The sequence below is a fragment of the Aquila chrysaetos genome, chromosome 1 (assembly GCF_900496995.4).
Source record: "Aquila chrysaetos chrysaetos chromosome 1, bAquChr1.4, whole genome shotgun sequence".
In the NCBI taxonomy this organism is placed as follows: Eukaryota; Metazoa; Chordata; class Aves; order Accipitriformes; family Accipitridae; genus Aquila; species Aquila chrysaetos.
This window is the reverse complement of record NC_044004.1, coordinates 65749629-65764307: the sequence shown is the minus strand read 5'-3', so window position 1 is coordinate 65764307 and position 14679 is coordinate 65749629. Positions and strand designations below refer to the sequence as shown.

The 14679-nt window shown below is 61.1% G+C and overlaps 1 protein-coding gene across 1 annotated transcript; it reads left to right on the top strand.

The window, feature by feature from the left end:
• The first annotated feature begins 2519 nt into the window (after positions 1–2519).
• Positions 2520–14300, top strand: LOC115343976. Its single transcript, XM_030020614.1, has 19 exons — positions 2520–2772; positions 3281–3375; positions 3595–3720; positions 4029–4108; positions 4529–4649; positions 4974–5060; positions 5797–5901; positions 6360–6540; positions 7662–7768; positions 8203–8352; positions 8561–8715; positions 9104–9251; positions 9958–10095; positions 10916–11092; positions 11746–11901; positions 12431–12532; positions 12929–13031; positions 13373–13432; positions 13702–14300. The coding sequence occupies exons 1-19, from the start codon at positions 2655–2657 to the stop codon at positions 13851–13853; spliced, it is 2361 nt and encodes a 786-aa protein (XP_029876474.1). The 5' UTR covers positions 2520–2654; the 3' UTR covers positions 13854–14300.
• The last annotated feature ends 379 nt before the right edge of the window (positions 14301–14679 follow it).

The window sequence follows — 14679 nt, the reverse complement described above, 5'->3', positions numbered from 1 at the left end:
TCTGACACGACGGTAAGAATCGGGCTGTCAACATGCACACTATATTGCAGCAGCTTGTTGGCTTCAGTGCTTCAATAGTCCCAGTTAGAATGAGGAAGTCTTGGTGACCCACTGCAGTTTCTAAACAGCTGGAGTGGTTACAAATGTGAGCAGCTACCAAAAGAGAGGAGCGCAAGGGAGAAGCCTCAAGCGAGGGACCTCAGCAGGCTGGAGAAATGGGCCGCCAGGACCATCATGAAGTTCAACAAGGAAAATTGCAAAGTCCTGCCCCTGGGGAGGAACAACCCCAGGCACCAGTATATGCTGGGGGCCGACCGACTGGGAAGCAGCTCTGCAGAGAAGGCTGCTGAGGATGCTGGTGGACACCAAGTTGACCTTGAGCTAGCAATGTGCCCTTGCCGCAAAAAGGACTGCTGATGTCCTGGGCCGCATTAGGAGGAGTGTTGCCAGCAGGTCGAGGGAGGTGATCCCGCCCCTCTGCTCAGTACTGGTGAGGCCACGGCTGGAGCACTGTGCCTAGTTCTGGGCTCCCCAGTACAAGAGAGACATGGACATACTGGAGAGAGTACAACAGACAGCCATGAAGATGATTAAGGGACTGGAGGATCATCTCTCCCATGAGGAAAGGCTGAGAGAGCCGGGACTGCTCAGCCTGGAGAAGGGGAGGCTCGGGGGGGGGGAACCTCATCAATGTGTATCAATACCCAAAGGGAGGGTGCAAAGAGGATGGAGACAGGCTCTTTCCAGTGGTCCCCAGTGCAGGACCAGAGGCAATGGGCACAAACTGAAACACAGGAGGTTCCCTCTGAACATCAGAAAAACGCTCTTTTACTGCGTGGGTGACTGAGCCCTGGCAGAGCTTGCCCAGGGAGGCTGTGGAGCCTCCACCTTTGGAGATACTCAAAAGCCGTCTGGACGTGGTCCTGGGCAACCAGCCCTGGGAGTCCCTGCTTGAGCAGGGGGTTGGACCAGATGACCTCCAGAGGTCCCTTCCGACCTCAACCGTTCTGTGATTCTGTGATCTGTGACTGCAGACATCATGAAAGAGCGTTTGTCCTCTCTGCTGCCTACCTTAGAAATCTCTAAAGGCACAAATAAGGAGCAGGTTAGGTGCTGTTCAAATCAGCCAACTTTTATTTGGATCCCAATGAGTTCTGTACGTTTAAAGAAGACTTTCTGAACCATCCTTCAAGCTCTCTGTCTCTTAGACTGTAGATGAGGGGACTGATTCAACATGTTAAGACAGTTTAGAAAAAAAAGAGCGTATTTTGTTCAGGTTTCCTACTCTGATAGCATCTGGTAAGCGATACACCATGTTAAAGTTCCATTGACAGTTGTAACACCAAACAACGATCAGGCGAGAGGAGCAGGTGTAAACATCTTTTTTGCCGAAAGAGACTTTCAGACCGGAGGAAAGGATGTGAATTGTAAGATGCCAGAAATTGTAGCGATGTGAAGAGAGCATCTCGTCACATCTGTGGTGAACTCCGCACTGTGGCCAGTGTAGTATCATCGCAGGAATGATTAAAGATTAGCGTGAGATTACAAAAGAATTGGTAGATTTCATTAGCAACGTACCAAGTCAGTTGGGACAGAAACACTCGGTTAGGATACTGACCTTACATTTTCTTATCCTGCTCTGAGCTTAAAGCAGAAAGTGGTATTCCTGCTGTGCTGCAGGGGAGAAGGTTCCGTATTGCTAAAAACCAAGCATAAGACACCCCTGCCGGGGGATAACATTCCCCACAGACCAAAACACTCAAATGGTAGAACTTCTGTGCAGCCCCCGCAGAAACGGGCTTCCCGCCATTCTGAAAGCTGGGAGGGAGCGCAGGCCATCAGGCAGGAGGAGTGGCCCGGAAGATGGCCGTGGAGGGTTGGAGGTGGTGGTCAGCCAGCACCAGCGCAATGATGAGGGGTTCTTGTTCACGGTCAAAAAACCAGAACAAGGTAAAAAAACAGCAAGACAGCAATCTCCATTTCTGCAAGGTTCCCAAATCCTAAAAGGGCAAACTCAGTAGAAGATGCTTCATTTTCTTTTCCCTCTTTTCTGCATGAGCTCTTCCTGTTTGGTAGGAGGAAGAGAAGAGATGAAGCGACAAAAAAAATACATCTTGCGTTAAGCTTGAACAAATCTCAGGCATCTAACATAACATTGCCAACGGAGAGAGGCAGGGCTCTGGAGAGCACTGAAGGGAATGAAAGGTCCCGGGGGCATGCTGGGACGTGTGAACATGGGGCTCTGGGCCAGCTGGCGAGCAACAGGGAGACCCCGAGGGAATATGAGGGCAAATGTGGGGCTTGGGGCACCCCAAGAGGACCCAAGTGCCCAGGGGTGAGTGGGCCTTGTGCCGCCCACAGGGGACACCCTGCCCCTCCCGGCCTGGGTGGCGGGTCACAGTGGTGCCTTTATGAGCTGACCCGTCTCTGTGACAGCCTGTGGTGCTGCATATGGTCAACGCAGCCGTGGCCCCCACCCCACAGTGTCTGGCAGGACGGCGACGGGACAGGGCGAGAGCGTGGAGCTGGCGAGGAGCCCCTGAGCGCAGCCCACGTCTTTCACCGCCACCCCCAGCAGCCCCGCGGTGCGGAGGCATTTTGCCGAAGCTTACCCCTTCCCCTACCATCCCTACCCCTTTCCTCTGTCCCGCAGGATGGCGGAGAGACCCCCCAGCCGCCCCAGGGTGGCCTGGGAGGAGAACAGGGCTCCCCAGGAGAGCAGCTCTCCACCGGAGCCCCACGAGGTGTGCGTGCCCAAGCCGTTGCAGATCGGTAAGTGAGGGGCCCTGCTGGGCTGGGCAGGGCTGGGGCCAGCGACCGCACCCGGATCGACGCCAGGGTCCTGTTTCCCCGGCACATCGGCAGTGGCAGTCCCACGGGTGGGGAGCACGGCACTGCCGGAATGCTGCTTAGGGCTGGGAGACTGCCCCAGCACAGCCTCCCGCAGGGTGGGAGACAGCAGAGGGGACCCGGCTCCTGCTGCGCGATATGGGCAGCAAGAGGCAGCTGGCCTGGCACTAGGCAGCCGTAGTGGGGGACGGGGACCTTTCCAGCCCATCTGCAAGTGAGTTCCTAAGCTCGGTGCCCTCGTGGCTTTCTGTGCCGTGCTGCGCTCCAGCATCACAGCCCAACCTGCCGGGCATCCTCCAGCCCGGACACCCGTGGGGAGACCGCGCCAGGGGAGCGGGAACGGGGCTGGACGGAGGGCAGAGCTCCTTCCTCTCCCCGTGTTTGCCTTCGGCCTCTCCCTACAGCCCTCCCTGCTCTCCTCCTTTCCTAGGTGCCCCCTCTGCCGCTTCCAGCTGGCTGGCTCTGTACAGAAAGGAAAAAGAATCCATGCAGTTCATCCAGGTTTTTCTAAAGAGCTCCGAAAAGGTAACCACGGCCATTTCCATGGTAGCGGTGCCTGCGTCTCCCGATGGAGCCACCGGCTCTGCTGCCTGCTGACGGGGCTGCTGGGCGACCGCTGGCTGGGCAGAGCCGCTCCCGCCAGGTCTCCTGCACAGCACTGCAGCCCCAGTGCTCCAGTCCTGCTGGCCGCGTCTCTACGTTCTCACGCTCCCCGTTTGCCTCTCTCTGTCCCCTGGCTGCCAGGAGACGGCCCAGAAGATGCGGTTCCTAGAGACCATCTGCACCCTGTGCAAAGCTGCCAGGTGCAAGGGCTTGTCACGGGGCCTGAACGCGTTCTGCCACAAATTTGAGCTGGCAGAGAATATCAAGGTGAGGGGACACCCGGCGGGTCTGGGGAGGGCGGCAAGGTCCCCGGGCACCGGCACAACGTGAGGACAGCGCACGGGCAGGGGAAGGCAGGGACAAGCGTGTGTGGACACCGAGCTGCCCCGAGGGGACTCGGATGCCGCTGAGAAGCCCTGCCAGCAGAGACCCCAGCACCGGGGCGGGGGGCACTCTGGGGGCCGGTGCTGGGGCAGGGGCAGAGGGTCTCCGCCAGCCCTGCCACCACCTGGCGCTGGATCTGCCGGCACTGGGTGCTGGCAGCTGCCAGGTCCCAACCCGGATGTGCTCTGCAGGCGCTGCTGGAAGAGGAGCCCAGGGACCACCTGCAGACAGCGGTGCGGCAGCAAGCTATGCTTGCCATCGCTGCCTTGAGGTACCTGCCAGGCCCCTGGTTTGGCTGGAACCTTTCCACAACCCGTGGCCCTGGGCCTGGCCGGGGCCACCCCCCATCCAGGCACAGTCCAGTGGTGCCATCAGAGGGCCTCTGCTTTGCCCTGCTGGCAGCTTGTTGGCAGGGCGCAGGGGAGGAGGGCAGAGGGATCCTGCAGCTCCCCGCCACGTCTCGGCTCTTCCCCAGAGCGGGAGGCGGGAGGCTTGCCTGCCAGGACTGTCCTTTGGCCCAGGCCATATCGAGGACGGAGGAGGTGTCTCCTGGCAGCACTCCCCACACACCCTCCATCCCTCTTGGGGACCCCCTGCTCCAGAGCTCCGTGTCCACCTGCCCAAGGCATCGAGGCACCGCTCCCAGCACCAGTGTCCGACAGAACACCCCCCCCCGCCCCTCTCTTTGCAGCAAAGTGGAGATGGTGCTAGAGGGCAAAAAGAAAAGCCTCTTAGAAGCCTGCTTCAAGAGTGTCTTCTTGCTTCCTCCAAAAACAGACATGCAGGGCCTGGACACTACTCTCTACTTTGAGGTAAGTGCCGGCTGAGCTTCAGGAGCCCCCAGTCCCTCTGGGCTGCTCCCCGGCCGCCGCGTGCTGAGAGACAACCGGAGATCCAAGGCAGGGCAGGGTATCGACTTTGCTTTGCCACCCTCATCCCTTTGTCCCCTTCCCGTGGGCCTGGCCACGTCCAGTGCCGCAGGCTGCTCTGCCCACAGCAGCTTGCCTGCTCCGAGGCTTCCCCTGGGCACCGCGAGGCAGCGCAGGCGTCCTCTCTTGGCGTGGGGAGTTCAGATCCGTCTCCAGGGTTGAGAGGGACTGCAGAAAGACTGCCACAACCCTTTGTCCTCCTTGCAGACCCTGGACGCCATGGACACCATGCTGCGGACGTTGGTGCTCAGCTCTTCTGCCTCTGGCTTCACAGAGCTGCAGACAATCTTACAGGTCTGGTGTTGGCAAAGAGTAGGGTTCGCAGGGGCTGTTCCTCACCCTGGAAGGGAGTGTCCACTCTCGAGTGGACAGTTCCCACCCCAGTGCCATGCACAGAGCACACTGCAGGGAGGGGGCCCAGCTCCCCTGGGGGAGGCAGGGGTGGCCCACCGTGTTCTTCCGGAGCCCAGTGCCCCCTGCCTGCAGTCGATGTGACTTCCCCTCTGCAGCCTCCTCCTGTGTCACGGCAAAGCCTTGCCCATGGCAATTCTGGGCCAGCTCTGGCCCCAGAGCTTTCCTTGCACCAAAGCGGTGGGAGGCATTTGACCCCCTCTCCTTAGGCACCACAGTGGTGGCAGCTGGTGGTGCTCTTCCCCTGCCTCGCAGTCCCTTGTGCTTTCCTCCCCAGGTCTGACCGGGGCAGAGACCCCCGGGGACCTGCCTGTCCTGCACAGGGAGCCCAGCCCTGAAGCTCTGTACTCCTGGCTTCCCAGGGGGCTGTATCCCCATTCCCACATTGCAGACCCCCCCGGGCAGGCTCCTGCCCAAAAGCCCAGCCTTCATGGAGAGGGGACACAGGGCTGTGTTCTGGGGGAGGGCACGGAAAGGAGCCGACGCTGCCCTGGGTGTGGTATCTCCCTACCTGCCTGGCCACAGGGACCGCACGTGTCCAGCCAGGACTTCAGCAGTGCTGCTTCTGCTGGTGCGGGCGCCAGCTCGCAGGGCACATCGGCAGTTTCTCTCCTCCCAGATGCTGCTGACCTTCACCAACTGCCAGAGTGCAGTTGTGTGCGAGAGGGCCGTGGGGAGGATTGGGAGGCTGAGCGATTTGCTGGCCAGCTGTTCCTCCGTGGAGGTAAGGAGCCAGGCACCCTCCAGCCAGGCTCTCTCCCCTTCCCTGCACACGGGAGCAGCCTGCAGCTCAGAGATGCTTGCGCGGCAAGCCTGGGCACCGGCTGAGGCGTTCAGCAAGGCTCTGCCCTGGAGCGAGGGTCTTGGTTTCTTTCTTTTTTCTTTTTCCCACGGTCTTCTCTCCCCAGTTCCCTCTCTGCCAGGAGCCGTCTCGGCCCCCAGTCCTGTGCAGGACGGGACTGCCCAAGGGACATGGTGGGAGCCCAGGCCTGGCAGCTCTCCCTGGTGGGAGCCCAGGCCTGGCAGCTCTCCCTGCCCTGCTGCCCAGCTAGCTGCTTTGGGAGGGCCCTCCAAAGCTCCAGCTCACCGGGGATCCTTCCCCCGGGCAGAGTCTTGCATTCAGGGCTTTGGTCGCAGCTGCTGCCCGTCCGCCCTTCTACCTGTCCTCCCTCCCCCGCCCAGGTCTGGAGCATCTTTGTAGGAGATGATGCCAGCCCTGCCTGCCACACAGAGATCCATATGCCCGTGCTGGGACAGCTGCTGGGGCATCTCATCCTCTGCCGCACTTGCAAGAGCTGGGAGATCAGCTGGGTTGCTTTGGATGCTCTTCATCACCTCTTCAGATTCATCCTGCAGCAAAAATGTAAGAGAAGCTGTGGTGGACCGCATCCCTCCACACACATCTCCTCATGTGCCTGCTTGTTTCCCTGGGTATTGCAACAGACCGTTCTTGTGCTTTCTGGAGGCTGTCCATGAAAGTCTGCTTCCCTGACCTCCTTTGCCCCTCACAGCTGCTTCCCGTAGCATCCCAGCTATCGTTTTGCTGCAGAAGCTGAATGCTCGCCAGAAGTCCGGGACCAACTGTTCTTTGCTGCTCTCCTTCCCCACTCTTCTCGGGACCTCTCAGAACCCGGCTGTCTCATGGTCCCCACAGCCAAAGCTATCATTGATTACCACGTCCTGAAAATAGTTCTTCCCTATTGGAGAACAGCAGATCCAGCTGTGCATCACCCCAGCTGGTCCCTCCAGCGCCTGCAGCAAGAAGCTGTCCCTGACGCCCTCCAGAAATCTCCCTGACCTCTTGCGTCCTGCCATCTTGCAGGCAGGTCTCAGGGACGTTAAAGTTCCCCATGAGAAGCAGGGCATGTGACACAGAGACTTCCCCACGTGCTTTCAGGAAGACTTCATCCACATCCTCTCGCCAAGAAGGGGGTGGGGGGGTGGGGGGGGTGGTCTGCAACACGCTGCCACCACCATGTCACCAGCACCGCCTCTCCTCTGCTTCTGACCCACGTACTCTCTCTCAGACTCCTGATTGTCCCGTATTATCTGAGCTGCTCCTTCAAATGCGAGGCACCCCCCGCAGCCTCCTCTTCCCCATCTCTCCTGAAGAGCTTGCATCCGTGCACCGCAGCACTCCAGCCGTGCAAGCCGTCCCCTGCATCTCAGTTATTCCAACAATGTTTTAGTTGTGCGACTGCATGCAGAGCTCTGGTTCCTTTGAGTTTCCAAGGCTGTGAGCATTTGCACACATATGCTTGAGGCAAGTGTCTCTCGTCCTTCTCCATCGTCCTTCAGGTCCCTCTTGTTCCCTTCGCCTGCCACCCTGTGCTTTACGCCCTTGTCCACCACCTCCTCCCCTGACTGTGGGTCATAACCTCCCTCCTCAGCCATTCCTAGTTCAAAGCTCTTTTCACCATTTGGTAAGCTTGTTGGCAAAGACGCTGTGTCCTACCGACTCTCCTGTGATCCCCTCCTGTTTAGGCACGACACTGCCAGAGGATAATGCAGAGCATCCACAGCGTCAAAGGGAACAGGAAGCTGCGATCACCTCCTGGCTTTCTTTGCCCAGCACCAGCAACACTACAATGGTAATGAGCTCCTCGCTTGTCCGTGGCATCAGCAGGAGACTTGTGTGAGCAAAGGGATCCGGAATCAGCAGGGTTGGCATGGCCTCACTGTCACTGGTGAGAGGGTTGCTGCTGTCGCTGAGCAGGGACTAAAAAGGGCTGCGCTCCAGTGTCCCAGCAGCAGCTCCAGCCCTCCTGTCCACCAGCAAGCCCGGATTCTCTGTAGGGCCAGCACACTGTGCCCACGACCCCAGCCCTCCTCTCTCACCCTGAGGGCCCTCTCTTCTCATCCTCCACCGCGCAGTGACTGCAGCCCCTGCTTCCAGCTCTCCTGTGGGCACTGCTGTCAGCACCGCCAGGCCATCTCTTGCCAGAGCTGCTCTCGCCGCTCAGCTAAGCAGCACCACCAGGACACTCGGTGTGACGTGTCTTCCCCGCCTTCCTCCCTCCCATAGGCGTTTGGAAAATACCTCCAGCCTTCTGAGAGGACAGACATCGTCCTTGTGGCCATTGAGGCCATGAGAGACTCAAGCATCTATGACAAGGAGGAGGCGAGCAGCATCCTGGATGTGGCTGTGAGAGAACCTGCCTCCTGGCTGACGGAGGTAAGCGGCCTGTGGCTGCCCTGCCCTTGAGCCCTTTCAGGCGTTGTTCCTCCTTCCATCCCCCCCCCTCCCTAATGCAGGTGCCTCAGGGCACCTTGAAGCCATTTTAAGCCAGGAGAGTAGGATGGATAGGGCAGCAGTTTCAGAGGCAGCTGAGGAAACGGCTGCACTCCAGTGGCAGCACCATCCTCACCCGTGTGCCATCCAGGTGCCAAACATCATGAGGTGCATCTATGAAAACATGGAGCACGTCCACACAGCGTCAGCCCGGCACAGCCTGGACCGCCTTCTTCTGCTGATGACTGACCAGTGCCCCATGGAAGTGGTCACGAGCCTGTTGAAGCTCTCTCCATCTTGTGATAGGTACTGACCCCAGCAGCTCCTGTGGGCTTGTCCATGTGGGGAGAGGGGCCTGGGGACTCTCAGGCTGCTAGAGCCACTGAAAACCACAGGACACCCCTGAGGAGAAGGGCCCTCCACCCCACCACGCTTTCCAGCCCTGGTGGATCGGCCAGGCCTGCAGTAGCCAAACCTGGCCAAGCCAGCCCAGAGCCCCACCACAAGGTTCCTCCCTGCCCCATGGGGAACACTACCTCAGCCCCCTCCTGCTTGCCCAGGCAGGGACCCAGGCACTCAAGCGAGGGGCTTGAGAATGGCCAGGGCTGCAGGACAGCCTGGGACCTGCCGCGCTGGCCCGGGCACAGTGTGGTGGCCAAGGCAGCCCTGCTGACAGAGTGCTCTGGGCCTGCAGCGCTGCTCTGGCCATGTGGGATGTGATGCTTTCCCAGCCCCACACCTTGGAGAAGGTCTTGAGGGAGCTACTCAGCAAGCTCCAGGACCAGCAGCTGCGCAGGGTGTTCAGCTCCAACACAGAGGACGCCTGCATCCATCACTTGGCTGTGAGTGATCAGACCGGTCCTTGCTCGCTCTCTGGGCTGTGCCTGCCTCTCCAGGAAAACAGGCACGGCCCTCTCCCCTCCCATCTGCTCCGACACGGTCACCTCCTCCAGGACAGACGGACACAGCCCCTTAGGGCCAGCAGGGACCTGCCTAGCACCAGGTTCCCCTGCGCCAGCCGTGCAGGGCCACTCCACGCTGCTTGGGCCCCCGGTGCACGAGCACGAAGCCCAGGCAGCCCCTGCCTGCCCAGGCAGCGCTCCGCTTCCCGCCCTGCCCGCATCCATCCCTCTGCACTGCTCTGCAGGCTGGAAACCTGGGGCAGGGCAAGGGCTCGGTCAGGGGCAGAGGCATGGCCTCTGCACAGGCTGAGTGGGCTGCAAGGCTGGGGCCAGGAGACGCTCGTCACCACTCGCGTGTTGTGCCTCCTTTGTGCCAGCTCTTGCTGCTCAATCGCTCCTCAGAGGCATGAGAGCAAGTGGCTGCCGACGCTCAGCGGACAGGAGGAGCTGGCACAGACAACCACGTGGTGTGCGGTGGGGTGTAGGGCACTGGGGTGCCAAGAGGCCGTCCACGGGCAGAGCTGCCCCCAGGACAGGCTGTCTGGCTGTGGTGCCCTGGCCCTGGGCTGCCAGTGGGAACCAGGAGCTGCACGGTGTTGGGAGCCCTGCAGGCTCTGCCAGTCTCTCACTGCCATCTTTGTTTCAGCTGCTGGCCTCCAGCGACATTAAACCAGAGGAGTTTGCTGGCCTGTACAAAGTCCATAGGTACCTGAGGCGTCCAAGCCTGGCGCTGCTCTCACTGGTGCTCAGAGGCCTCGTCACGCTGTCGCAAAGACCTGAGACGGTGAGCAGGGCATAGTCAAGTGAAGCCACGTTGGCAGGCTGGGGCTGCGGCAGTGGGTAACGCGGTGCCTTGGCCTGGGCTGGGAGTCAGGAGGTGGGGTGACAGCTCCAAATGCCCTTGCTGTCCCCTTCGCGGGCCCCGGGGTCCTTCAGGCGCAGACGTTGCCACTGCAGCGCAAGGAGAACAGCTGCCTCACCCACGTGCAGGAGCTCTCGCTCCTGGCGCGTCCCCGTGGTGCTGGGCAGGAGTTTCTGCTCTGCACTGAGGCAGCCAGTGCCAAACTGCCTCACTCGAGGGATTACTGTCCGCAGAAGAAGCATCCTGCTGAGAGGGGGAGGATGAGCCGGAGCCTCGGGTACAGCTGATGTTACGGGCTGACCCTGGGGCCTGGGGGAGTGGGTCTCTGTCATGAAGGGGTCACAGCCCACTCACTCATTGCCAGCTTAGAGATCTCTGCCCTTCCCCGCACCCTGCCGTGAGGGCCAACAGAGCGCTGCATGGAGGGGCCAGGTGGCCGTCTGGGGAGCTTTCCAGGCCCGGAGGGTTACCAACCCACCTGCCCGCTTGGGCCCGTCGGAAAAGGGGATGGCTGAGCAGGGGACACGGAGCCTTTGTTCTCCTGCCCTAACTTCCCTATCCCCTGCTATCCTCGTGTCCCCAACGGTGCGCCCATGGCCACCACCTGCCAAGAGGTGGCTGAAGGGATTCCTGTGCCACCTGCCAGGAATCTGGACGGGAGGCTGGTGCTTAGTGGGCAGAGCATTTTTGCCAGGGTGGTCTTTCACCGCTTGACAAAAAGGAAATTCTGTGCTTCATGCAGGCAAGAAAAATGTTGGTCCTGCTGCCAGACATCATGGAGACCCAGCAGAATGCCAACAGTGGCAACAAGATGAAGGCCCTGCTTGTCTTCAGAAATGTGATAGGTCATATGAAGAGGAAGGAGGCCAGCCCCACCGCTCTGCAGCTGGTGGACAAGCTCCCGCCACTCTTTGATGATGTAAGGCTGCTTGTGGGAGCCTGAGCCCCACTGATGGGCCCTCTGCAAGGACAACTGCCCGTCAGCCCGCCCCTGCGGCAGCACTTGCACAGGGCTGTTCCCCTCCTCACGCTCCTGGGCTCTCGTGGAGATGGCTTCTGCGCTCTGCAGCCCAGCACGGCTTCTCCCTGACAACTTGATGCCTCCAGGCGACCCAAGCCCCCTGTGCTGAGGCCCAGCCTAGCCCCTGTGCAAAGCACCTGCAAGCCAAGAGCTGCTCTCAGATCTGCGAGGCCTCCCCTGGCTGCACTGCCAGGCAGGACCAGACGATCTCCCCAAGTGCCGTGGCGAGGGGCTGAGGCTTAGGTGGCGACGTGTGTCCCGGAGGCATTGCCGAGGGCCAGCCCGGTCTCCTCCTCAGGCCATCCCTGGGGAGCTCTGCACTGGTGCGGCTGGTGGTGAATGCCGGGGGGGCTGGCACAGGCACTGCCTGATGGAAACCTCTTGCGTGGCCTTTTGTGGGCCTGGGGCCATTCAGCCACGGCTGCAGATCTGGCCCACAGCTCCTGTGTGCAGAACCTGACGCCAAAGCATCTCCGCTCACATCAGCCACGCTAATGCCCTTGCTCAGGGAGCGGCTGTTGCTGAAGTCTTCCTGTTCTCCTCCCTACCAGCAGTCCAGCCAGCTGCGAGAGCTCTCCATCTGCCTCTTCAGAGATGTGATGCAGACAGTGGTGGGGAACGACAAGCAGCAGATGAGGAAGAACGTGCGGAGAAGCCTGCTCCCACTGTTCTTCCACATGAGTGACCAGAGCGAGAGCGTGGCCAAGGTACGGGTTTCAAACCTGACCAGTGACGTGGAGAAGGGCGTGCTGACACCACGGGGGTGGCCTGGGCATCAGGGAGGGGCAAGGGCTGCTGGCAGTTGGACGCTTGGAGTCTGTGTCACCTCAGGGTCCAACTGCCTGAGTCACTGAGGGCAGGGCAGAGCTCCCCTCCTTCCCTGCACCGGTCCCACCACTGCCTTCCCGTCCTCCCTCTGTGCCTCCTGCTGCAGAGGAGGACGGGAAGGTGGGGGGTCCCCTCCCACCCCTGCTCCCCCATTCAGGTGGCCTCCAGTGCACCCCAGAGGAAGGGTCCCAGCATACCCAGCGCGAGGAGGGGTGGAGAAGCTGGCACGGACATTTCCCCACACCTGCCCTACCTGGTCCAGCAGGGCTCAGCAGCAGCCCATGGCCACCAAGGCCTGAACACAAGAGTCCCTAGAAGCTTCCCAGCTGCCCCTGCAAGCGTTGGAGGCCGGGGCTTTGAGCCCCATTCCCTGTCCACAATCCCCTCAATCCCCATCTTCCTCTGCAGGCCTCTCAGGAAGCCCTCCTCGTCGCTGCAAAGCTGCTAAAGTGGAAACAGCTCAAGCGCCTGACCCAGACACAGCAGACAGGCAGAATTGGGGAGTGCTTGGTGAGGACAACCCCCAAGCCCCAGGGCCTGGGCTGGACAAGGGGTGCAGCTGTGCCTCGCCTGCCCTGCTCCAGCCCGCAGCCTGGAGCTGCAGCCTCCTTCCCTGCCCTCAGGCACAGAGCCCCCAGGGGCTCTTCTCCAGGCCCCTCTCCCCTCAGGATGTTGAAGGAGACCCTAGCCCACCTGGGCCCTGGCAGTGGGACGGACGGAGGGATCTCGGGACCTCCAGCCCCCGCCCCGCCTGCAGCTGACTCTGAACCTCCACCCCACAGGGCTCCTGGCTGGGAGATGGGAATGGCCTGAGGTGGAAGGGGGACAGGGGGTGCTGGGAGGACGGACCGGTTCGGCCCGCTGGGGAGGGTCTGTGTCAGCCCCATGCCCTTGTGCTCTCTCCAGCTGGTGCAGGACAGGAGCAGAGTTGAAGAATATCTGAGTCAGAGCCTGCCATACTTGAAGGATGCTCAGGTCACCTTGCGAGAAGCAGCCGTGAGGTTCATTGGTGAGCCACAGCAGCCCCTGGGGTCCCTATTTAGGCAGCCTGGTCCCAGTCCCAGCCGCTGCACTGGCGGCACGGGGCAGCCCTGTGGCTGCCGGAGCCCCGACTGCCCCGTGCAGGGCCTGGGCAGCCAGGGTCTCTGGGCGTCCCTCTCCCACCCCTGCCCGCGCAGGTGGGCTTAGTGGCAGCCTTGCTCGGTCCCACCCCCCCCCCTCAGGTACTGTCCTTCCCTGGGGTCACCCTGCTGAGGGGGAGGAGGGTGTGCAGCCAAACCAGCAGAGCCACGAGCTGTGCTGCTGGGAGCATGCTGGGGAGCAGGAGGTCCGACAGAGCTCTGTGCCTAGGGCTTGCCGCACGGCACCTGAGGGACAAAAGCGAGGAGAAGCTGTCTGAGATCTGCAACGGTGAGTAGGGGCAGTGCTGCGTGCGCCAGGACTGGCGGCGCAGGGGACAGAGCCTGGGCGGTGTGTTGCTATGCCTCGCCCTGCTCCGGGGCAACGCTTCAACGTCTCGGGGGCATTCCTGAGCAGCAGCGTCCAGCTGCCGCATTTGTCCCACCTGCTCCATCTGGCCAGGGAAAGGGATGGGTGGGGCTGGCATGGTCTGGAGGGGATGCCTGGGTGTCTCTGCAGATAGGTGGGTTTCAGCTCTCTTCTCTTTCCTTCTGCTGCAGCCCTCCAGCTTTTGGAGAAAGATGCCGAACTCTCAGTCTCATCCCTGGCAGCTGAGACCATGCTGACCCTGAGATCTCCGACGGAGCAGCCACCATCGGGATGGACCCTGTGGGCGCTGTGCTGCTGGCCCTGCAAAGCCGGGCAGAAATGAAGCTCTCTTCAAGAAAATGGCTCTTTTTGATTAAAGCTGGAACCACAAGCCCAAGGCCATGATGGTGTCCTTCACGCAGGAACCACCCTGAGCATGCTGAGCAGCCGGCGTTATTCAGGCCTCTACCGCTGTGTGCAGGACAGCTCACCCCTCGGCACACCCTGGCCCCAATATTGTTTTAGAATGTCCTCCCTCTGTTAGGCCTGCCCCCAGAAGAAGTCATGTTTGTTCACCTCCTGCGGAAGTCTTTTCTCTGGGGAGGCAGAGGGCAAAAGGGAGAAGGAACCAGGATTGCCCTGAGAGCTGCCTCACGCCCAGGCTTTCCAGCAGCCCGTGGCAGCACAGCACACACTGACCCAGCGTGTCCTCGCAACAGAGGCCCAGCTGCCCTGCTGGACTGCAAAACCTGGAGGTTTCATCCTGGTGTTCAGACGTGGCCACCTCTGGCATGCTCCGGTCTTGCACGTCCTTGCCCGTGAGCCAGGGGAGAAGTTTCCCTGTGGAGCGGGAAGAGCTGTGCCCCCAGGGGCACCCTGCCCCACCTCCTCTGGGCTGCTGAGGCCAGCCTCCCAGCCCTTTGGGCAGCTGGCCTGCTCTGGCCTTCTTCCGCCTCAGCAGCAGCACCTGTCCCCTGCCCCTGGCACGGCCCTCTCGCCAGTGCAGCAGCATCAGCCAGACCCCAAATCCCGCCGTTATCCCAGCAGCTGCCAGGGCTCAGCAGAGCACTGCGTCCCACAGGACAGGGCCAGGCCATGCCTGGTGCCATCAGCCAGGCAGGGGGGCCAGGGTGCGCCAGGCTCCCCACAGCCACCTCCCCAAGGGCTTG